At 46.1% G+C, this 24,673-nt stretch overlaps 3 protein-coding genes across 6 annotated transcripts in view; all 3 read left to right on the top strand.

The window, feature by feature from the left end:
- Nucleotides 1–6,973, top strand: part of suco (SUN domain containing ossification factor) — a 41,822-nt gene extending 34,849 nt beyond the window's left edge. For 3 of the 4 annotated variants that reach the window (XM_079158343.1, XM_079158342.1, XM_079158340.1), the window contains 4 exons: nucleotides 694–848; nucleotides 1,127–1,218; nucleotides 2,633–2,688; nucleotides 3,751–6,973. In XM_079158343.1, the coding sequence (XP_079014469.1) occupies nucleotides 694–848; nucleotides 1,127–1,218; nucleotides 2,633–2,688; nucleotides 3,751–4,320 (873 nt within the window). In that variant the 3' untranslated portion in view covers nucleotides 4,321–6,973. The remainder of the gene's footprint in view (nucleotides 1–693; nucleotides 849–1,126; nucleotides 1,219–2,632; nucleotides 2,689–3,750) is intronic. The other variant, XM_079158341.1, reaches the window with a different exon arrangement.
- Nucleotides 6,974–8,033: 1,060 nt separating this feature from the next.
- Nucleotides 8,034–14,484, top strand: mysm1 (Myb-like, SWIRM and MPN domains 1). The gene is made up of 20 exons (XM_079157736.1): nucleotides 8,034–8,098; nucleotides 8,305–8,377; nucleotides 8,480–8,550; nucleotides 9,168–9,242; nucleotides 9,331–9,415; nucleotides 9,510–9,608; nucleotides 9,787–10,321; nucleotides 10,413–10,653; nucleotides 10,735–10,865; nucleotides 10,958–11,061; nucleotides 11,160–11,237; nucleotides 11,334–11,416; nucleotides 11,502–11,556; nucleotides 11,646–11,696; nucleotides 12,067–12,141; nucleotides 12,229–12,417; nucleotides 12,936–13,068; nucleotides 13,271–13,376; nucleotides 13,742–13,799; nucleotides 13,892–14,484. Exons 1-20 carry the CDS (start codon nucleotides 8,043–8,045, stop codon nucleotides 14,258–14,260), a joined length of 2,667 nt encoding a protein of 888 aa, XP_079013862.1. The 5' UTR covers nucleotides 8,034–8,042; the 3' UTR covers nucleotides 14,261–14,484.
- A 746-nt stretch (nucleotides 14,485–15,230) lies between these two features.
- Nucleotides 15,231–23,398, top strand: oma1 (OMA1 zinc metallopeptidase). The gene is made up of 8 exons (XM_079158533.1): nucleotides 15,231–15,981; nucleotides 17,078–17,306; nucleotides 17,634–17,807; nucleotides 17,904–18,011; nucleotides 19,305–19,433; nucleotides 19,609–19,683; nucleotides 20,246–20,395; nucleotides 22,350–23,398. The coding sequence occupies exons 1-8, from the start codon at nucleotides 15,605–15,607 to the stop codon at nucleotides 22,620–22,622; spliced, it is 1,515 nt and encodes a 504-aa protein (XP_079014659.1). The 5' UTR covers nucleotides 15,231–15,604; the 3' UTR covers nucleotides 22,623–23,398.
- The last annotated feature ends 1,275 nt before the right edge of the window (nucleotides 23,399–24,673 follow it).

The raw sequence follows: 24,673 nt of genomic DNA, 5'->3' as shown, positions 1-24,673 counted from the left end.
TCACGGTCTGTTTATCGTATGTGTTTAGAGAGTTTGAGCTCCTCACGACACAAAATAGACGCGGTAGGTTTCCTGCTCGGAATGATCTCAGCAACGATGTGTTTGACGTCGTACTGAAATTGAGCAGATGACATGGAACTAGTGCTGCACAATGCTAAACAAACATAATATGTGGCTCGTATATTAATGTTTAAAGAATGATGAAAACACTGAAATAACACAAAGAAACCAGCCGATGGAGGCAGCGGTAGAGGTCAAATTCAGTTTTTGTCAAAGGAGTCTGGTTTTGACAACAGCATCAGAAGCTTTCTGATGGATAAATACTTCATACAAACCCCACCTAAAGAAATCCTAAACAATCCCTTTTAAAGCTGGGTTTATGGTTTTTAACCGGCTGAACCTTCAGTCTATGGGTTACACACGTAGTCTTTTTTGATTCTTCACAGTTCATTTTGTTTGTACGCTCTCTGGCGTTTCGGAGATTAATGCAGCGAAACAGCACGTAGAATATAAACTTCTCCGTTCATGCTCGGAGCTCACGCGCCGTCTGCGGAGGCTCTCGCTACGGCTCGCAAAGCTTAATGTTGGCTTTTTTTTTATGCATGTGCACGACATTGTGATCTGTTAAATGTCTGTGACTTTCAGACTTGCACAACATCTTCACTGTCTCCCTGTTGAACTGCTCCTCTGCAGGTGTCGGACCGTCAGAGCTACCTGGTGGTCTCTCTGGTTCTGTGCCTGTCTCTGGGCCTCCTGCTGTGTCTGCAGTGCTGCCGCAGCTCCTCTCCCGCCCCCCCCACCACCGCTGCTGCCCTCCCCAAGAGCAACCACTACCCCAGCCCCAAGAGGTTAGTCTCTCACACACACACACACACACACACACTCCCACCACATGTGAATGGGGCATTTTGCGCCTGTAGGCTTAGCTTGGAGTTATTTATAATATCATTGTTCTCCCGTTCTCATCTCTTGTCACCTTAAAGCCCGACACCCACTTTTTAAATAGACCATATTGCGTAACTTCACGTGCTGTCTGCTTGTTTAAGGCGGTCGCTCCTGTCCTGCCACTAACTGTAGGACGCTTGACGTAAACGACTTAAATGCCAAATCTAATTTTCTCCGTCAGGTGCTTCTCCTCCTATGACGATATGAGCCTGAAGCGCAGGGTGACCTGTCCGCTTGTTCGCTCCAAGTCGTTCCACTTGTCCTCTACAGAAGGTAAGAGCCACCTCTGCTAAACACACACACACACACACACACACACACACACACACACACACACACACACACACACACACACACACACACACACACACACTTTATAGTGACGTCTCTCCTCCACCCTGCCCTCTCTGTTCTTCTATCTAGTGTGTTTGTTCCCTCTTCTTTTGTCATTGAAACATAAAGCAGCATTGAGGCTTGATACTAGTCAGAGCTCACTGAGCGCTGCAGGGATGACGTAGTTTTAAATGAGCATCGCCCCGGTTCCCTGACAAAAAAACTGGATTCTGGATTATTGCAGGAAATAAGCTCTGTGGCAAACAAGCATGTATGATACTGACATGTTTTGTTCAACAGGATAATCTTCACTAATGAACACTGCCGTTTAATGATTTTTGAAGCGTGAATCATCAAGTAAAGAGCTAACTTTAGGCTGCATGACTTTCACGTCACCACCACCGCGCTAAAGGAGGACTAGTGCTCTAGTGAGGACGTTTAGTCGTCTCATTTAGACACTTGTTTAAGACACTCGAAATTCACCAGAGGGTTTTTCGTTCTTGTGTTAACCACAGTCCTTATTTCAGGCATCCAACCACAAACGCAGTCAACAAACTCATTGACTTCTAAGATCGAGGAACCGGATGTGCAAAACTATGCAGACTTATTTTAGGACTCATTCCTGCAGCACTCTATTGCAAAAAGAGCTTCTTTTTTTTTTTAAAGCTAGCTGCGTCAGGCTGCTGCAGCTTTTTACCGCTCAACTGTCCACCTCCACCTCCTATCCCGATCCTTCTCCATTCTCTCCAGCTCTCATTCAGTCTCTGCTGTTTCCTCTCACACATGTTGCCTCTGCTCAGTGGCTGAGATATGCCCTGTTGTGTTGCCAGTGCAGCGAGCAGCACAGGCCGACAGGGAGAGAGGCTGGTGCAGGCAGTAAAAGACTGAAACCTAAAACTCCCCCTGCTGTTCATTATCCCTCAGCTGTGTGTGTGCGTGTGCGTGTGTGTGCGTGCGTGTGTGTGCGTGTGTGTGCGTGTGTGTGCGTGTGTGTGTGGGGGGGGGGGGGGGTGAGTGAGTTTGCCCTTGAGGCTGAGAGGCTGTCATTGCCAGCTTGTGGCCACATGCAGACTCGAGGAGTGTAATAATAGAGCATGGTGCTTCGCTGGCTCGTGGTAGACATTTGCAAGTAGTAATCGATAATAAATTAATGCTTTTGTTGTGATTTTAGCTTCACCCTAGTTGTTTGTTTTAGTCAAATCACTTGTGTACAATAAGCCATGATTATAATATGGATTTTGTTGCCTTTGCATCTTTTGATAAAACTACTTGCAAGGTCACTTCATGCTTGTTACATGTATGTATTCCTGTTTGCCATTCCATCATTAACCTGGCCCCTCTCTCCCCTCCCCAGTAGGTCCCGATGACTTGTACATTGTAGAACCTCTAAGGTTTTCTCCAGAGAAAAAGGTACAGTGTCTGTTCCAACTGCTGCTGTTGGCTGTGTCGGCCGCCTTACTTTTTCAAGTGCTCTCTGTGTGTTTTCTTTGTTGATGTTGTTTTTTCTAGTGTCAGTCAGTCTGTACTATAAGTGTGCTAGAGCAGAGAATGGCTTCTTCGTCAGTCACTGATCCTCTGTGGAGTAGCCGAGATAAGGGAGCGGCTCCACAGTGTTAAGATTCAGCCCACTCCAGAGGCCTGTTAACCACTTCTCTGCAGACACTGTGGGCCTTTTATTTATTTATTTTTTTTTAAACGGTCTTCATTGCAAGTCCTTCAAAATTAAAACACGTCACAACGCCTCCTCTCCAGTGAAAACGTTGTGATTTAAGCACTGATCAGTTTAGAGACTTTATTTAGATCAGGAAAACTACTTAATAGTTATATTTATAGTAAATATTTCAGGGTTCCTATACGTCCTGGTAAACCTGGAGAACAGTCGACCAATTTTCCTGTCATGGAAAATGAGAGAATAAGTCAAATTTACTGAAAAAATTTCAATATTCTTCTGTTTTCCTTTAGCCGAGAATGAACTACCAGTCTGTATTGTAGGGCTTCCCAAAACAGATAACATTACCTTCTGTTTAGGACTGTATTAATGGTAGTTTATTGAGTATTTTGGTTATGTTATGTTACTCCTGCATAGTAGCATAAGTTTACAACTTAAGTGGCCGAAAGTCTGAACAATATGTTACATTATCCTTTAAATGTAACTGTGGTAGTTCTTAGTATCTTCTTTTATTCTATGATCAATGTCTAAGCCCGTAGGAGATGATTTCATAGACGACACGTCTTGTACGTCAGACTTCCACAGAGAGGAACGATCTCTAGAAAGCGTGGGAACCCTCTGACTAGTTTCCTCCAAATCCCAGATTCCATCATTCCTGTGAAACCTCCCCACCCTTATGTGACCGTAGTGTCGAGCACAAAAGTGGTTAATAGGGCGTTACACTATTACATGCTTCTATGCTTTCTCTGAATGTGTTTTTGTTTTCATCATTCGCTCCTCCTGTCTTTGTGTTCTTCTTGTAGAAAAAGCGCTACAAGTCAAAGTCGTTGGACAAAGTTGAGATGCTGAATCTGACCGATCCGACGGCTCCGCTCGCAAACGGGGGTCTAAACTGCAACGGTTTCCAGCCCTGCCTCCCTGCGCCGCCTCCCCCTCCTCCCCCACCTCCACCTCCACTACCTCCACCCGCTCCTTCTCTCCCGGCGCCTCCCCCTCCTCCCTCCACAGAGGTGGTGTCACCGCTGCCCACTTGCACCTCCAAGGAGTTCCCCTCAGAGACCAGCAGCTGCAGCTCGTCCACCCACTCCGAAGAGTCCTACGCGAGCCGCCTCCCCCCTCCCTCCCCCGTCCTCCCCTCCTCCGGCCTGTGCAACGGACACCGCCTGCCTTTCTCCCTGCAGCAGCATCCCGCCAAGTCGCGGAAGGAGAGGCGCTCGGTGAAGCGGCGGAAGTCGCTGCAGACGGAGCTGCAGTTCCCCGCCATGCAGGGAGGGGGCGTGGCCTCTCTGCCCAGCCTGCAGCAGCTCATGAAGGGAAACAAGGAGATCAGTGTCGGGACCATCGGGGTGACGGCAGTCACCGGACACGTCTGAACACTCACACTTTGACACAACTTTCTATTTCACACACACACACACACACACACACCATAAAAAGGTAGCAGACGTGTGAGGAGGTGAGAACTAACTGCAACCCAAAGAACCACATTTCCCATGAGCACCCAGGCGCACCGTGGAACTGAAGTTATTGCGGCGGCAGTAGCTCGACATCATCCGGTCCTCACCCACTCCTGTCAAAGAGCTGTTTACGGTTACGTGCCTTTATATCTGTTCTCGACCTTTTTAATGCTAAACATATGAAATTTAAAGACACGGAGAGAGACACTCTGGTGGAACATTAACACAATGTGGGGTTTTTTTTGTTCTTAATGGATAAGCACATTGTCCCATGACAGTTGAGTACCAGTAGGTTTTTATCCCACTCGTGAGCACAGTGAAGAGAGGCGCTGACCTCCGCTCTACGTTCCCACACAGGGGAGGAAGTATTAGGCTGCTCTGTAGGATGAAATGTGTCGTCGTGAGAGAGCTGTGGAGCATGACAAACTAACGTCTCATCTTTATTTCCTTCTGTCTTTCATTGCCATTCATTCTGTCTTCGTATTGCATCCTTAACCTCCTGCAGGTGTTTGTTATGGGACCAGAGCGTTCATCTTTCATTGTACACCAGACTCTCTCTATCTCTCTCTCTCTCTCTGTCTCTTCCGGTCTCTCCGCCGGTCTCTTCCAAACCAACCACCAGAGCTGAATGAAGAACAGGATTTTTACATGTCCGAGTGCGTTTAGTGTCCCGCTTAACCCTCGTAATTACAAAGACGATCGCAGCAGTTTGTGGATCCCCACTAGCTTCACCACGAGACTGACCTCACTCCGTTAGTTTGGGCTGGCCCCGAAGAGCTTGCTCACACACCGAATACAGAGAAATTGCACTTGTTACAGAGGATATTGTGACTGAGAGGAAGGTTAAAGGCTTCAAACAGGCCAGAGGCAAAGCCACCGTTGGGGGTTTATATTGTCTTTTTTTGTTCCGTTATATTTTAATATTTCTCTCATCCATAGCTGAGCCTTGCTCCTGTTTATTCTCAAACCATCGTGCTCCTGTTCAGGGCACAATGTACTGTAGGAGCACGTTGGGTTGCAGAGCTGAATGTTTACACTTGTGAACACACATGCACACACACACACACACACACACACACACACACACACACACACACACACACACACACAAACACCATACTGGGACCCTGCAGCTGAGTCTGACAGACCAGTTTTATTTATCTATTTATTTATTTAAAACGAACCCAGCTGGCTTGCCAGTCTCCCAGTCCTGCAGTTCATCCACGTGAGAACGTTACGTAGAAATATCACAGTGAAACGCACTCGACCGCACTGACACTTTCTTCTTCTGTTGTTTATTTCTTTACATCTTAGCCTGACATCATGGCAGCCCCCCCCCCCCCCGAGTCTGTTTGATCGCAGTCACATGTCCTGCCGCATTTTTTTTTTTTTTTTTTTTTTTTACAAGATAATCGAGAGAAACTTGTTGGGATCGTCACTCTGCTGCTTTGTGTTTCTGTTCATAGCTGCTGGGTAGTAGACGTAGTGGAAAGGGCTGTGATGAGGGTTAATCATCGTCTGATCACTAACCAAACCGGTTGTAACCACGCCGACATTCGGTTTAATGTTTAAACGGCGTAGGTAGGGATGTCGCGCATGTGAGAATTAATTTTTTTTTTTTTTTAATAATAAAATGTTGATTTTTCTTAATGTATGCAGTTTCTGACTGGCTCTCAGTGGTTGGACTATTTTAAAGAGATTATTTTCTTTTGCCTCTCCTGACCAGCTTCCACAGCTCCTCTTCCTCTTTTGCATATCGTCATCCACCGAGGTCGCCTCCGGCCACCATTGCACGACTTTTCTGTGACTGTGAAGTTTGAATATATGCCTGCTTTTATCAGCCGCTCTTTAACGTGTGTTCCCATTATGGAGCTTTAAACACTTAAATCTTCACGCCTGCCCCCCCCCCCCCCCCCCCCCCCCAATCTGTGCATCCTCTCTCATTGTACTCTTTTTTTTTTTTTTCTTTTATTATTATTCACTTGTCACTGCTCTTTGACTTCACGTGGTCGCCCCACCTTTGAATGACACTTTTGTGAGGAGACGGATGTGAATGGTCTAATAAAGGGAACGCAGCAGAGATGGGTAAATGTGGAACACTATTAATGTGATTCTGTATGTTCCACAAATCACGAGTTGTTGTTTTTTACCCTTTTTTTTTTTTTTTTTGGAATGTGTACGATCTTATGTATGTATGTATGTGTGTGTGTGTGTAAACCTGTATGCATGTGAGGATTTATTTGTTGATCTCATGTATGTGTGTGTGTTTGTCTGTGTTATGAGAAAGACTACTTTGAATCTACTTATCCTGTAACACAGCGAGCGACGAGGGAGAACGCCCTCAGAGAGAAATTCTAGGAGCTCAGTGCACTTTGAATGACTCCTCATGCCTTTTTTTTTTTTTTTTTTACCTTATATGCCAAGTGCTATCTCTTCTTTTTCTTTCTCTCTCTCTCTCTCTCTCTCTGTGTGATTAACTCTGAAGAGCTGCACCGTATTTTTTGAGCAGAAGTGAGTTACTACAAACTGTAGTGCCATTAGAAACTGTGAATTTCTAAATAAAAACTTTTTTTTTTGTTGTCTTAAACTTTTTGTCTTTTTATTTGTGTGCGTCTTCATATTTAGCCTTTACTGTTCGTTTATCATTAATCAGTCTTAAATCAAAAAGGAAAAGATAAAATATGATAAATTAAACTTTCAGGGGATAAAAGGCGTTTCCATCAGCAGCATTGTGCAGGTTAGTCCAGCTGGTGGTTAAAACTGAACATAAACTTCAGTATTTAGTTCATGCAGGAGACACAAATACTTCTCCCCGCAGATATTATACGACAGGACATTAAACAAAATGTAGGAAACCATTGGATCGAAACTGTGTTTTATTTATTTATTTATATATATATTGGAGTTTTGGAAGTTTTTTTTTCTAATTTCAGAAATCTCCACTTCAGCAGCTCTTACATACACCAAACAGTCCAGGTTCATTCCTCTCTATATTCTGAAGGTTTTATTGAGGAGATTATTAATGTATCATTCACAGCCTGATTTATACAACATTTCATTACTAAACACATGGAGGAATTTTTGCTATAGCTGTTGACAGTATTTTCTGATTTATCCAATGTTCAGATTTATGTTCTGGAAAATTATGCAAAGTGTCACATATTTTACATGAGAATGCCTAATTTGCATATTTAAACATTTCGGAAAACGCGTCATACAAAAAAATTGTCTCAATGTTTGTAATCAACTGGGAACGTTTCATGGTGATATTGTAGTTTAATTTGTTTAACCCTATTATATTAGTGACATTACATCACTGCTAATAATACTAATCAAACACCAGCCACCAAAATAATGTATGTTCCTCACAATGTATGCAGGATTATTATCAGAAATACGGGATTATACACCAGTAGGAGTAGTAGTAGAAGTAGCAGTAGTGGTAGTAGCAGTAGTGGTAGTAGTAGAGGTACCAGTAGTAGCAGTAGTAGAGGTGGTAGTAGTAGTAGTAGTAGTAGTAGAAGTGGTGTTAGTTCATCCCACCACCAGGTGTCGCTGTGAGCAAAGCAGAGCGCTGTTTTTCCTCCGGCGCTCTCGCGCTCTCGCTCTCTCGCCGTTGTTTACGTTTATCCGACAACATGGAGGACGAGGTGGATGTTGACATCGAGGGAGACGAGTTCGACAACAGTATTCGGTGAGAATATTCCCTGTTTCTGATGACTTAACGCTCACGCGGTGCGCTGGTCCTGTGTGCTGTCGTCCACACTGATCCACGGAGACCCGCTCGTTGTTCTTTAGTCCCACACAGCGGTCTACAGCGGCGGTTAGCTGCTCTGTGGGTCCCCATGGACTGGTGGGAGTCCTCCTCGGCCCTTATCGTGTCTTCTCTCTCTGTTTCAGTGAGCTGGACGGAGGAGGTCTAGTCCCGGAGCAGTTCATCCAGTCCGGGTGGAAGAGCAGCGCCGGGATACTGGTACGAGTTCACGAGGCTAACTGACTCCTGTGTGGCTGTTGATGCTTGTGTTGTTGTTGTTGACTCAATGTATTTGTGTGCGTGTGTGTGTCTGTTGTGCAGCCATGGCAGCTGGACAGCTCCATCAGCTCGGAGAACAGGGAGGTGATCGAGAGGATGCTGCTGGAGGAACAGTATCCTTTTCACTGGTCCTCAAACGCACCACACACACACACACACACTTTTGTAAACGACAGTGTTGTAATGGCTGCTGAGTCCTTTAAGTGGCTTCACTGCAGACCTGACGGACGACGGAGAGTTTATTTTACAAACACTTTTGTTCCAGGAGTTTTATTTCATTTTTTTATATTTGTATTTATTTATTAGGATTTTTAGAAACACATTCCAATTGCAGTGTCTGAATATTTAAAAATAAATAAAAGTTCATTGCTCTTTTAAAGGGTGGCATTATATCAGTGACATAAAGTCGTCTTAAAATGAAAATAATATTGTTTATTGCAATTTTAATAGATTCTGTGTTGTCCAAAGCAGAGACTATGAAAGGTGAGATGCTAAGGAATGAAATGTCTTGACAAATATTGATGATTTTTATAAAGCTCCTCCCAGCGAGCATTAAATGACTAATTGTAGAAATTAAAGACATAAAATAAAGAGAGAGAGAGTGTAAACAAATCATAAAGATTAATGATGAACACATTAATTTATCTTTTAAAGAGTTGTTTATCGTTGTAAAATGTAATTGCTTGTGACATTCTGTGTTAAACGTGTTGGTCCTGAACCAAGCTTGTAGATACTACCTGACAGGTGAGGGGATTCCGGACCACATTTGGGAAAGTGATGCAGACAACAAGCCCAAAGTGAAGAAGTGAGTCAAACCTTTCTTTAGCGTTCACACCAACAGTTGTTAGCATTTTGCTGTACGTCACACTTCTTCTCTATCGTGGGGTGTTCAGGTCTCCGGCCAAGACGTCGGCCTCGGGCTCCGGCTCCTCTACCCGCTGGTCCAAACAGGAGAAAGACCTGTTTGAGGAAGGACTGGTGAGCTCTTGGTGATGGTGTTTACAGGCCTTTAACATGTTACTCTGTGAGCGTATTGTGCAAAAATAACCAGGTGTGTGTTTGTTTTCTGCAGGCTCAGTTCGGCCGAAGGTGGACTAAGATTGCCAAGTTGGTCGGCAGCCGTTCCATTTTTCAGGTCAAGAGTTATGCCCGACAGTATTTCAAACACAAGGTGAGACCTGCTTTTACTTTCACATGTCTGTGAATACGAGCCTAACCGTGGTCGTTCCTCAGTGCTCAAACTCTTTCACAACCAGAAACGCATTCCTCGGGACGGCTTGGGAAATAAGAAATGTGAAAACCAACAAACTCTTTCGTCATCTGTGCATGTTTTTTTGTTTTTTTTTCAGACTACATCAGAACCCAGAGCAGCAGCTCCCTCTGCTGGTCCCGAGCCACACTTACAGCCTCCTCAGCCCACCTCCAGTCAGGCGTCCGCTCTGACAAACACTGTCCGCATAGAGAAGCTCTCCGATGAAGAGGACGAGGAGGTGGACATCACCGATGATCTGAGTGACGACGGGGACGATGCCGGCGGTGACGACGGACCGCCGGCTGAGCTGAGAACTGACCTCTGTGAACCGGAGCGTGACGTCCAGACGGACGCAGAGGAGCAAGAAGAGCCAGGTCTGACCGAGACGAAGGACCGACTCGGCCACGCCTCGCCGTCTCCGCAAAGCCCTCCGCCCTCGTCTTCCCTCCCTTCCTCGGAGAAGACCGATGTGACCGGGCCGGACGAGAGAGAGACACTCCCTCCAAAAAACCCTCAGACGGCAGCTCAGAAAGACTCGGAGCAGATGACCGATGACAACGAAGACCAGAGCTCCCGGTCTGAGAGCCCAGCACAGACCGCTCAACTGGAGGAGGCCAGTAGTGATGACACAGGTGAGACTCAACACCTGCTGTTTTTATAACCCACCCCATGATGATGATTCTTTTACTCTTGTGTTACATTGTGTTTGTATTTGCTGCCCAGATTCCGCTGATAAGACTGAGCAGAGTCCAGCTGATGGGCCAGAAGAAGACCAGGAAGAGGAGGAGGAAGAGGAGGAGGAGGACGAAGAGGAGGAGCTCAATGTGCCTGAGCAGGAAATAGAGATGGACTTGGAGACCATCACTGAGGAGGAGAAACAAGCTATCCCAGAGTTCTTTGAGGGACGACCGTCCAAGAACCCTGAAAGATACCTTAAGATCCGAAACTACATCCTGGATCAGTGGTAAAACCTCAAACGGTCTGGTAACGTTTGTCAACCACAGCTCTGCAGAAAAATGTCTTTTACGTTCTTTTTGTTCTTCAGGCTGAGGAGCAAGCCCAGGTACCTGAACAAGACGTCGGTCCGCCCCGGACTGAAGAACTGCGGAGACGTCAACTGCATCGGGAGAATACACACCTACCTGGAGCTCATCGGAGCCATCAACTTCAACTGCGGTAACTTCACTGAGCTGCATTATTCTGCTCTTCTTTTTTTTTTAAAGCCTGGCTTCACTTCTTCATTTGAAGCTGTGCCTCTTCTCTCACAGAGCAAGCCGTCTACAATCGCCCTAAGGTGGTGGACCGCTCCAAGCACAAGGAGGGCAGAGATGTAATCGAGGCCTACCAGCTCGCCCAGAGACTGCAGAGCATGGTAGGTACCCAGAAACTCCCCTCGAAACTCCCATAAAAGACACCCGACATCAAGATTGTAACACCTCGAGCTAACTGCCGATTGGCTGCACGTTTCAGCGGACCAGGAAGCGGCGCGTGCGGGACACGTGGGGGAACTGGTGCGACTCTAAAGATTTGGAGGGACAGACGTACGAGGTTTGGACACTTTTGAGACAAAAATGCAACCGTGCTGCAAACAGCTGATCGTGAGGAGAATTCACATGAACACTTTTACTGATCCTGTGTCCGCAGCATCTCAGCGCGGAGGAACTCGCCCTGCGGAGAGAAGAGAGGAAGAGGCAGCCTAAACCCTGCAAGGTCTCACGGTTCAGAGGGTGAGCATGATGGATTCATTATGTAATTATATAATTTTATAATTTTATATTGATATATGTGTAACTATTTACGGTCTTCTTTTAGGTCTTTTGATCCCTTCCAGTTGATTCCCTGCAGGTCTTTTGGAGAGGATGTGCAGGTCAGTGGCCGTTTATCCATCTTCAGCAGTACGATGTCTCTTTGTTCGTTTGATACGTATTAAAAGCTCTCCTTTGCTGTTCTTCCCAGGAACCATTCCAGGTTATTGTGTGTGCAGAGACTCTTCTCATAATGGACATGGTACGCTTTACACACACACAAGCAGCTGAATGCACTCTCCCCTTTGTATCACGTGTAAGGAGGGCTGGCCGTCACTATGATCCTTTATCGTCTTTCAATGGAATCATACGGTGAAGAAATCCTTCATGGAGACATCTTCAGACACAATTAAAGTATCTTAATCGATAACAACAAGCACATTTTTCAGGAAATCTGATCATTTTGTACTAAAGTTCTTAATTAAATGAGAAAATACTCATTTGTCAAGTATTTAATTCACACAGGAGTATACTGTTGTGATTTTGGCCACATTGCCCCGCCCTAGCTGCCTGCGAGCCTGTCATTCATTTATTATCATTAATGGTATTCTAATGTGTGTTGTGATCGTCAGCATGCCCACGTGTCGCGGGGGGAAGTCATCGGCCTGCTCGGTGGAACCTTCAACGAGGAGCAGAGAGTGTTGAAGGTACAGGAAGGAGTGGAAAGCGACACTTTTGTTTCTTCTTCATGTTACTGTGTACAGCAGTCCTTGTGTTCTGTGTGTCTTGTGCAGATCTGTGCAGCAGAGCCGTGCAACAGTGTGAGCACGGGTCTGCAGTGTGAGATGGACCCGCTGTCTCAGACGCAGGCCTGTGACGTGCTGTCGTCTCTGGGCCTCAGTGTGGTGGGCTGGTACCACTCGCACCCGACCTTCCACCCAAACCCTTCAGTACGGGACATAAACACGCAGGACCAGTTCCAGGTAAGAGGAGGCGGCCAGAGAAGTCCCGCTGGTTTAATATGTCTTGGTTACACTCTGCTCAGTGAGACTGTGGTCGTCCGATCAGCCGGACCACATGTGGAGGTGGTTCAGATCTACATGAGGTTTGGACAGCATTCACTCCAAAGAAGCTCTAACTTCCGTTTCACTGGGACTTTAAGTTGCTGCTGATCAAAACCCAACGTTTCCTGTTTTTAATGCTTGAAAATAAAAGCGTTTAAATAATAAAATAACTTTTATTGTGAAGAGTCTACAGGAAAATGTGTTTACTGTCGATTTAGCGTAGCTTTGTTAGCGGCTATTCTTCCATAACGTATGTCTACTAATACTACAGGGAGGAAGAGGACTTTCATTGTGACAAATTTACAGGGAATTGAATGTGTTTCACCGGCTGCTTCTTCTATTGATCAGTGTCTGATCCGGCAGGTTTTCTTGACGTGTGGCATTGAAAGGAGGAGTTTGAACGTGTGATCTGATTTCCTCTGTCCTGGTTGTTCCAGAGTTACTTCTCTCGTGGCGGAGCCCCCTTCATCGGGATGATCGTGAGCCCGTACGACCCGGCCAACCCCTCCCCCCACTCCCAAACCACCTGCTTGTTGGTGAAAGAGAGCCAGGAGCCTTCAGGCCCACAGAGTGTGTAACACACACACACACACACACACACACACACACACAAAGACATGATTCAAAACTTCAAAACAGTTACGATCAAGAGGCTTTGAAATCCAGCTGACAATGTAGGTCAGTGATTTCATCACACAGTAGCACAATTTATCCTCTGACTGAGTCTCTCTCTCCCCCCCCCTCCCCTCCCCTCCCTCCCCCTCCCCTCCAGAGCTGCCCTACAGATTCGACTTCCTGTCATCACAAGACATTCCAGACTGGGAACAGACGCTGAGGAGAGCTCAGTGGATCATCTACAAATACTGTCAAACACCCGGGTGAGTGGGAACCGAGTCCTGACCGAGGCTGGAATAGTTTGGAATCCATTTTATTCTAGTTTAGTTAAAGTTAGTTTTCACAGTGAGTTTGTTAAGTTTAGTTTAAAGTTTTTCAGAAAGTTTTATCCTGGCCAAAATAAAACATACTGGAATCACTTTACCATTACTATTTGTATTGCGTCACAGACAGGCCACACCTCTTTTTAGTGAAAAACAAACTTATTGTGAGTGGTTTCTTTTTATCATGAGCCAAGACAAAACATTTTATATTGCCCAATTCCTAATAATTAGTTTTAGTTTGTGTTGGTTAGAGCGAGGAAATTGTTTTAAAGATGAAGCATCTAAACTGTTCCTTTTTCTTCTAGGAGTGTGCAGATGGAGAGATTTTTCCGGAAAGACTCCCATCTCACCTGTCTGGAGAAGGTCTGTTCACACGTCCCAGTGTTCCCTGTTCTACTGTTTTATGTTCTCTGTCTCATTCCACTGTGCCTCTTCCATCTGGTCCCTCCCCTCAGATGCTGTCGTCTCTGGCCAGGTACATGGAGCCCCTGCCGGATGAGGAGGGAGACCCCTTCCTCACCCAGATCCAGGCCCTTTTCCAGTCCGACTTCATTGCCCAGGAGCAACCGTCTGACCAGGAAGAGGAAGAGTCTTTGAATCCCTCACACAGACCGGTGGACTCAGATGACTTTACTTTTGACGAGCTGCTCGGTGAGGAGAAGCCTCCGGAGGGAGGAAGAGGAGGAGGAAGAGGCTCTGATCCAGACTCTGGCAGAGCTTCAGACACCAGCTTACAAACCACAGACTCACAGTTTGAGACAAACAGCAGCACAGTTTTACATCTGGGCTCTGTGTTGTCGAGTGAACACGACTATTTACTGTGATGGACGAGATATCTCACCCTGCTTGTGCATAAAACAATATTTAACGCAACAAAAGCTTTGCGATACGGTTTCTGTATCAGTATTACCAACTTATTCATTTAGTTTTTTAACATTTTATTATTTTTTGTTCAATGCTTTAACCAAAAAACTAGAAAGAAAGACAAAGATGTGTGTTACTGGGGAGAAAAAGTATTTCACTTTCTCAGTTCTGCAGTTTTCTTTTAAACAGGAAAATAAAAATAGCTTTATATATTTTGGCCTCTTGTTTTATGTTATATTTGTGTATGCTGTCGTTTTTGATCAAACATTGAAGTCACACCTTCGTCTCGATCATTTGGTCTGTGTTATTGCATTTGGCATACATTTTGGCAAGGGTGTAAGTTTTACCTCATCTCCTGTATAATAAGTCTATGATAATAAAGTCTGTAGCCAAAACACAGATGATCAGACCCTAAATGACAAAAATGTCCCCAATGAAACCTATTAAAAAAAGGACAATCTTTAATCCCAAAGCCATTACAACATAAAGTCATTTATTCCAACATATCAGACCTTCAATCTAGAGCCCTGGCTTCAAAACTGTCCACCAGATTGAGCTATTTAGTGCTGCTGTATTTAGGAGTACTGCAGTGTTTCATGCCATGCATAAAAAGTGATGTTGTTGCCAATCATTGACATATCCCAGACTGAAAAAAATAGCATTTAGTGCATAGACAATAATTAAGTTTTGTGGGGGGGGGGGTTAATGACAACTGAATTTAACCGAAAGCGCTCTATTATTTTTAACTTTTTATTAAATAAAAAGTTATAATAGTTATAATATTAAATAGTGACTCATTTTACAGATAATGGTGTAACACGAAACATGTTATGATTATGTTTAATCTACTGCGGGACGCTAACTGTGCACCCGGAACGGTCGTCGCGGAGTCGTTTCTAGGGGGAATCATTTGGAAGCGGAAGCGTCTAACTGTAAAAACAACGAGCAAAGTTCCGTCGTCAACAGTTCAGACGATTCGCGTCGCAAAGGAACTACAATGTTTTCTTTGACTCGATGTGTTACGGTGCTATAAAATAAACTTTTGAACCAGATAAACATTTTAGTTCCGCGGTTGTTGGACAGCGATACGAGGCTAAATGTAGCTAGCGAACACCGGCTAGCAGTGACATTGACAGCTGGGAACAGTTCGAGGTTATTTTAAAAACGAATGGAAACTTAAACGTCCCGTGACAGTAATTTCTACTTCAACATGAGGAATTCCAGCTCCACTATAACAACAGACGGGCGTGTTTGCGTCGTCTAAGGTTGCCAAAAAATACTTTCTTGCGTCACCAACAAGGACGATGATTCTACATTGTGTTTTGAGGAGCAGTCGCCTCTCTTCTCTCTCCGCTCATCTGACACGAGACTTCCGGGTGTGCTGCGCACAAGCTGGACGTCCTGTGCGCAAGACCCACTACTGGGTGTCCACTCAGACTCCTCCATCAAACCTTGTTCACCTCAGAGCCACTTCAAATGTATCGCCTCTCTTATTCCTTAACAATGGGAGGACGGCGCGTTGCCAGATCGGTCCCAAACCCCCTTTACCTGTGCACTCTGGTCCCGTCCTCCTGGGGCACCTGTTCCACACCTCAGCCCCCGCGAGGGCCTTGCCCGCAGCCCCCCTCATATGGCTGATGCTCAAACCTCTGCAGAAGCTCGTGGCTATAATCCTGGGCAGGTAGGAGACGCACAATGTCATTTAATTACCACTTAATGTGGTAATGTGTTCTTAATTGTTTTATTAGCAGTTGTATTAATTGGGTAATTTTATTTAACAAATAAGTTACTTTAGAAATTGTTGCCATTGTTTTTGTTAATTAACATGTTTTTAATTAACTGATAACAAAAATAAATCTATATATGTGTACATATTTGTCTTAAGCAATTAAAATGTTGTTTTTATATTTAATTAAATAGATTTTTTTTAATTTAACCACTCCTTTCTACTGCTACTTACACACACACACACACACACACACACACACACACACACACACACACACACACACACACACACACACACACACACACATGTGTAACCCTCCACAACAGACTGCCTGCTCCTCTAATACACGGCCCCACATCGACATAAAGTGACGCAACATTAAATAAACATGCAGTACCTTTGTTCTGCAGTTTCAATTCACACTCAGTCTCAACCTGTTGTACTCACTGCACCTGAAGCCCCCCCCCCCCCCCTTTGTGTGTTGTGTCTCGTCTGTTACGTCTTGCTCCACTAATCTGAAACCAATTTAACTTCAAATTCATAATAATAATAATAGTAATAGCATCATTTGGCACACGTGAGGCTCCATAGCACACTTTCATCAGTGAGGCGTCGTTCATTTATTAGGTTCTATTTTGGGTCAGAGAGCTGAATTTGGAAGCATTTCCAGCTCCCCCACCGTGAAACTCCCCGCTCTGCAGAGAGTTGTTCTGTCTTGGCCTACTTGTCTCCTTAAATATTTGACTGCCTCCTTGGGAAAAAACACACAAAATCACTCCAGTGTTTTGTGCATACTATGTTGTTGTGAGCATATTTTATGCATGTTTTGATGCTGCCTTCTTGGCCAGACCTACTTTGAGATCTCTGTGGTTTTTGCATTTTTCTACTAAATTCCAAATATGCCAATTTTCCAGACATGAAAGGAGATTTAAATGATTCATGTTCTGTTCGTTCTGTTCGTTCTGTCCCACTGTGGGGCAGTATGTGACATTTAAACGTACAGCGTGATTCTGTGGGAGCTACCTCAGCACCTTCCTCCTGTGCACAGGAGTATAAGGAAGTGGTGGGTGGCCCTGCCGACCGAACGCCGGCAGCACTTTCGCGCTTGGGTCCGTCAGCGCCGCTGGCATCTGGCGGCGGGGGCAGGCGTCGCTATGGTGATTGTAGCCCTCCTCCTCCTGACCCACCTGGACGAGTCCCCGGTGACGGGACGCACCCGCCTCCTCGTGTTCAGCAGAGAGAAGTACATGGAGCTGGCAGCCCTGACTTCAGAGGCGGTGAGAGAGAGAGTGTGTGTGTCTGTGGGTGTCTGTGTGTGTGTGTGAGTGTGTGTGTGTGTGTGTGGGTGGGTGGAGGATGACCACGGATAGAAAATTAAAAATTATCTTTCCAACACTTTTAACAAGATTAATTTAGATGAAAACAAGCCAAGTGAGATGGCATTTAGTAAATGGATGACTGAAGGAGGGAGAGAAAATTGAATATGAGGAGGAATTAAGCAAATTAAATTATTCCTAAAATGCTCAAGTGTGTGTGTGTGTGTGTGTGTGTGTGTGTGTGTGTGTGTGTGTGTGTGTGTGTGTGTGTGTGTGTGTGTCCTTCAGTACATGGAGGAGTTTGCGGAGCTGCTGGTTCCAGTCACCGACCCTCGTCACCAGGTGGTGGAGCGGGTGGTGCAGCACCTGGCCCAAAGGAACGAGGACATCCCCGAAGTGTCCGACGTCACCTGGAGCGTCCACGTGGTGCAGAGTCCCGACGTCAACGCCTTCGTCCTGCCGGTCAGCAGAAGGAAAAGACGGCATGTAGAGCTACACGTGTCCTTCATGTCACGATGTCGTCTCAGACTTGGATTGTTCTTTGCTTTTTTTACGCAGGACGGGAAAGTGTTCATGTTTGCGGGGATGCTGGAGGCGGTGGCGGACGTCCACCAGCTCACCGTTGTGCTGGGACACGAGATGGCTCATGCTGTACTGGGACACTCTGTAAGTACATAACCCCTTGACTGTCTGTGATGGTGTCACCCCTTTCTACCCCTGCTTATATCACCACAGAGCTTATTATTATTTACCGTAGCGCTCCACCTGACATTGGAGTCCGTCCCTTTATTTCTCCACCAAAATATCCGCTCATTCGTTTGCCTTTTATCACCTTGAAACACGTTTAGTTCCCGCTGCCTCACGGCGCAGCAGCAACAGGCCCTCATCGTTAGTGCGGCTTTTGCAATGGGGAGGGAATTAAACCTACCACTGTATTTATTTCCAGAAATAATTCTCTCATTCCTTAAATCAATGCGAGCTGCAGTTGCACGACGGAGCCAAACTATTTAAATGAAAAAACAAAGACGCAGCACTGCCGGGTCGGATGCAGGAAACGTAGAAACCTCTCCAGCTCTGCGGAGAACGACATGCTGCCTCGTGCACAAACAGACCTTCACCGCGCACACAAGATGAGTCATCTGAAACGATGTTCCAGAACAAAGTTTAAAGTCACTTAAAAGCCTTCGTTGGCACACAGAGTAGAACGTTACAGCTGGAAGTCTTCCAGGTCTCTCCCACACAAGGTGGTGAGATAAATATGTATGTGGACCTCCTATAGGGATGTGCATTATACACTGAGATCTCCTGATGATTCATCATCAGCCCCCCCCCGTCACCCCCCCCCCCAGCTCCATCTGGGACGTGTACCAATGGCTGAAGTGGCACCAGTTGCGGTGTTGTTGCATCAGCCGGTGATGAAGACTCTCTGACGATCACCTCCCAAACGCTCACTGATCCCGTCGGCACCGTGGCGTCCAGAGTCCCGTCCACCGAGGGCGCCGCCGAGCTTTATGAATTCTCCACTGACGGCTGTTTTTTCTTACTCTACAAAAGCCGATTCGTCTTGTTCTTTTAAAAAAAGAAAGAAAGAAAGAAAAGTGCCTAATGAAGTTGTGGGTATTTCAAGACTTTAAACGTCCTCGGAGGAAATGCTTGAAGGAGATTTTAATTAGATGAAGGGAATGAGCATCGATGTGCTCGGTATTACCCAGTAGGTGCGCTCTATTGGATTGGCTGTTAAAACCTCTAAATCTGTTATAAAAAGTTCCTCTGAAATAGATGGGAACAATCAATATGTTCCAGCCTTGTTCACCTCCCAAAAACTTTTTCTATTCTCTTCTATTTATTTTTTTAACCCTAATCCTTTCTACATTCCCTCCTTGTCTCCTCTGTCACCTCCTCCCTGTCATCCCTCTGCCCCCCCCCCCCCCCCCCCCCCCCCCCCCTCCCCTCCCCCAGGCAGAACAGGCCAGTCTGTCTCATGTCGTGGACCTCCTGTCCCTGATTCTGCTGACAGCCATCTGGGCCGCGTGTCCTCAAGACAGCATGGCTCTGCTGGGACAGTGGGTCCAGGGCAAGCTGTCCCAGGTGAGACCTCTTCCAGGATGTCACACAATCTCCTGACAAGACATCACAGTTTTCAACGTTCAATCAAACTGGCAACGATTTTCTTTTTGTTCTGGAATAGACTTTTAAAAAACAGGTTGGAATATGTATGAATTTTGCACAACCTCATACATCATCTTTTTTTTTTCTCCCTCAGCTGATGTTCAACCGTCCCTTCAGCAGGAAACTGGAGGCTGAGGCCGATCAAGTCGGGTTGCAGTTGGCTGCAAAGGTATCGTCATCTACAATTTGTTGGTACTTAAAGGAACAATCCACTGAGTTTGCACATAAAGTTCAGTTTCCAAAACGGTTGGTTTTGAGGCTGTTTTTGGCCTTTTTCAATCTGTTTTTTGCTTGTTTTCAGTCTGTTTTTGACCTGATGACGTCAGACTTATCTTGGCTCGGGCTTTCGATGTAACAGAGCCTGCATTACAAACTGGAAGTGGCAGATTGTAAAGATTGGGATGTCAAATGAAAGATGCTATTGCGTTGCATTATGCAAAATGTAGGATCCAGCAATTTTTGGAACTTGACCCACACAGGGGACTAAAAGTTGTCCCATTATTTTTTCAGTTCCCCAGCTTTATAAAAGTGCAATACTAAATAGTTTACTCCTGTAATGTAGCTGTGGTTTCAAAACCTTGCTGTCTGCAGGCCACTAGGGGACACTGTTGTCAAACTAAACTAAACTCAGAAGTCAGTAAGGATTTTCATCTCGGCACAAGACACAGGGATGCCTCATTGTGTGTGTCTGTGTGTGTGTGTGTGTGTGTGTGTGTGTGTGTCCTTTCCAGGCGTGTGCAGATGTGCGAGCAGGACCCGTATTCTGGCAGCAAATGGAAATCAGAGACCAGCTGACAGGAGAGCCCACCTTCCCCGAGTGGCTGTCCACACACCCGTCGCACAAGAACAGATTCACTCAGCTGGACCGCCTCATGCCACAGGTACACACAAACACACACACACACACAGTTCAAATAATATTACCACAATTACATAAGTACACACATTTCTGCTGCTCTGATTCATGTGTTCGTTCAAAGCAAAAGACTCTTCGATCCCCGTGTGAGCAGAGAGCCCCGCGCCCGTCTGCTGTTTAGAAGAAACAGTGACGCTGTAGGAGCTGTTGCGAGGAGTCTTCATGTAACTAATGAATCGTCTGGAGAGACGGGTATCCACCCGCAGACATGTGGCGAGGAGGGCAGGGAGGAAGGAGAGGCTCAGGGAGGACAGGAAAAGATGCAAGATTTTTAGCAAGACAGGAAAAAACATGTTTTTTTTGCCCACACGTGGCTCTGCTTTATTAAATGTCTTTGAGGCTTTGAGTTCAGGACCTGAAAGAAAAAACAGTCAAAAATCGGTAGCAGCACGATCTCGAGTGTTCCCACACTGTGTCTGTGGTTTATTAAGAAGCGTTTAAGACGGCATATTCTGTGGGAAGCGTCGTCATTCCACGTTCATTGTGGCAGAGAGAAAGAGACGAGCAATGTACTCGACAAGAGTTTAACCTTGAGCGAGAGGTGGACTGTGTGAACACCGTCAGATGCTCCAAGCAGGAAAGATGAACAGATGGGTAGACCACTAATTGTCCATCAGGTGCCTGTGTCGTTGTGTGTGTGTGTGTGTGTGTGTGTGTGTGTGTGTGTGTGTTCCATGTTTGTGCCCGCACATCATATCACATCCCTGTGTGGTAGATTGCTGCAGCCTGCAGCCACAGGCAGTGAAGTGCTGAAGACTGTTGTTTTGGGGATTCAGCCGCCTGCAGCGTGTGTGTGTGTGTGTGTGTGTGTGTGTGTGTGTGTGTGTGTGTGTGTGTGTGTGTGTGTGTGTGTGCATGCTGAGTAAACTCACTGTTAGATACCCTCCTCACTCACTCCACACAGTTCGATCCAGCACATGTGAGCCAGTTAACAGCTGAGCTGAGTCTGGTGAAAGTGGTGCATAATGTGATGTTTTTAACCTTGCGAGAGGTGACAGCGTCGGAGCTACTTAACCCGACTCTTCTGAGGGCACTCCGCCTCCACTAGTGGGCTCATCATCTCTAAGCAAAGCGCATTAAGTCCACCGGCGGCATGAGAGGGGAGAGCCTGTTGAGTGGGAAGCCACGAGCGTGTATGTATAAGTCTCGTAGGTGATTCTAAAGTGAGAGATTAATGACTTTAGTGGGTGTTTTTTGTGGGTGGGGTGTGCGAGGCAGTCGGGGAGCTGCTTGTAGTTAGTTCTCTCCAGCGCTGCTTATCCGACCTGTATGGGATTGATTTAGGGAAGAGAGGTCGCATCTTTAGCCATATTTCTTAGCCTCTAGGATGTGTTTCAGCAACTACAGGACAGATTGAGATTACGTCTTATGCAGGTATTCATGTTCCCCAGAGGATGAAGCCTACTGACTTTGGTGATCCCCCGACTTCTCCTCTAGCGCCATCATCAGATCTGGATTAAGGAATAGTTTAAAACCTTTTTGCTGTTAAAAGGTTTAACAGAGCTCAGGTCAGTTAGAAACTAATGACATTCGCATCATCCTCAGCTGTAGTTTGAGTTGAGGGCAAATGTTAGCATGCTAACAAATTAAACAAAGATGTGTTAGCATTTAGCCTAAAGCACCACTGTGCTGTAATGCAGCCTCACAGAGCTGCCAAAGTGTCTCAGTGTCTCCGTCTTTATTGTGTTTGTTTGTCTTCGATCCTTCTCATCCTCCTCTTTGTGTTGCGTTCCTTTCAGTTCAGCGTTTCTGATCAAATGTCTTATCTACCTGTCACAAAGAACAAGTAACTGCTCTCTTCTTCTACTGCACTGCGAACGTCTCGTATCCACCTTTTGTACTGGTCGTTAATGAACTCCTTGTCCGAGGTCAACTACTCACTCACGAGTGTGCTTCTCTCTCTCCACTCTTGTCTCCAGGCTCTGGAGTTGAGGGAGAGCTGCTCCTGCCCGGCTCTACCAGCCACCGACCCTCGTGCCGTCTTCTCCAAGAGTGTGCGCTTGTTGCTGGAAACCGCCAAGCACCACGAGGGAGGAGGTCCAGGAGGAGGGGCACGCAAGCCCCGCCTGCCCCGCATCCCGGCCTCACTCCCCAGCGGACTGCCCGCGGCTCTGCTTGCCCAAACGGCCCTCCTCCCTTCATCCTCAAACGTGGACCAGGAAACTCGAGAACCAGTCCCGTCGGTGGCTTGAGAGTCCGCCGTAGCCGCCGCCGCTGTCCCTGCTGCTGCTGAGGTGGGAGGAGCCCAGCCCAGCTGACGGGGTTTTTTAAAACCCTCACAAACTTCTAGTTCTTTTTCCACAGACTTGGTCAGCAACCATATTCGTTGCACAATGGAGGGTGAAGCTGGTGGAGGTGCTGTGGCAAGAAGAAGTGGCTCTGGAGAAAAACCCAAGGCCCCTCTTAACCTTTCCCTCCCGCTGACTGAGCTTCAGAGACTGTTATTCATGCTTAGTGACTACAAAGATGCATCATTAATTAGATAACCTCGAAAACAGGAGAGAATGCTGAATGAATGTCAGTAAAGCTTCCATACGTTTGCCGGATTAATATGTGCATTATTCATCGCCACACGGCAACAGACGCGCGAGTAAGCACTTCGCGTGTGCATGTCGGGAGGCGTCGTCCACGGCAGGCAGAGGACATCTACATTCTAATTATGACTACTGCATTCTCATGCCACACACACACACATACACTTTATACATTCTCTACCCTGAGGGACTTAATGGTGTAAATTTATGCCGGGTTGTTTGCAGGTTTTTAAAAGAAAAAACACAGCCTCCTGCACAGGAATGCCAATATCCACCGTCAAGCTTTGAGAGATCTTCAATGGGGTTTTGTAAAATATTTTTTAACAAGGCAAGTTGACTGAGAAAACATCCTTATTTACAACAACAGCCTGCGGGAGTGTGTGTGTGTGTGTGTGTGTGTGTGTGTGTGTGTGTGTGTGTGTGTGTGTGTGGGGGGGGGGGGGGGAGCTGAAACAAAACAGCACATTTGGTTAAACTGTGAAATCAAAAAAAAAGTACTACTGTGTTGTCAAACAGATAAATTATTTCATTTGCGTCGCGCATTTTCATGTTCAGGGTTTCAAGCATTCAAAGCATCAGACAGCAGTCGATACACCGTCTATGGGAGCTTCGCTCTACCTGCAGGAAAGGTGGGTCTGTAGTAGTCTGTGTCTACGCTTCAATAAGTGGCCAGTGTTGGGCTTTATGCAAAAAATGTGCGTATCAATAACTCAGCAGGAACGTGCTCTGTTTGCAAATGACAAGCGAAAACAATAAAAAACCTCCTGAAGAAAATGAGATGTCTTTTTGTTCCTCAATACTTTGGCTTGTTTTCAAAGTGGATCAAAGATCAACGGCAGCAATGAGGAAACACAATGTGATACGTGTGTGTGTGTGTGTGTGTGTGTGTGTGTGTGTGTGTGTGTGTGTGAGAGAGAGAGAAGAGGAGGAAAAGATGACCCTCCCATTCACACAAGCGAACGATTAGACAGCGGGTGAGAGGAGATGTGGACCGCGTCCTCTGAAGTATTGGATGTGTGGTAGCAACAGTAGTAGCATTCACTTATTCATGTCGGGCTCCTGGGGGAGGAACCCTTGCTTGGTCTCTCTCAGCTGATCAGACAGACGTTCAGTCGGGATATCTGATAGACGAGATTAAAACCGAGCCAGTCGTAATCGCATGAAAGCTACTGGAATTCCTACCAGTCTGCTTCACCGCACTGCTTTTGTAATGCCTGCCAACTGTTACACGTTCTTGCTTCTTGAATACGAGATCAGTCTTTTATCTCTGCAACATCCAAAGTTCCCCCGATGAGCATGGACCTTCAGTGCTTCCTGCTGCAGAAGACGAGCCTGAAGTGAAGCTCAGACGTCTTACTGCTCCTCTCAAAGGTCACAAAGATTTGACCTTTAGTTCTGGATCCGCAGCTCTCAGACTTTCCCATTTTTCCTCTCCATGTTGCTCGCCGAAGCATCTGGATGCTGCTCCCTCACCACTCAGAGAGAAGTTGGAACATGAGCAGGCGACAGATGACACACTCGCACCCAGAGGTAATTGTAATGAGCGTGATACAACACACACACACACACGCACACGCACACACTGCGCTGAGTAATTGTAGCCTACTGCTGAAATCTAAACAATACCGGGACAGAGGGCTTAATCAGGGAAAACAAAGAGACAGCAGTCGGAGGGATTGAAAGGACGGAAATAGAAAGTAGACAAAGTG

Source organism: Pholis gunnellus (assembly GCF_910591455.1).
Source record: "Pholis gunnellus genome assembly, chromosome: 4".
NCBI lineage: Eukaryota > Metazoa > Chordata > Actinopteri > Perciformes > Pholidae > Pholis > Pholis gunnellus.
This window is presented reverse-complemented; position numbering and strand designations above follow the sequence as displayed.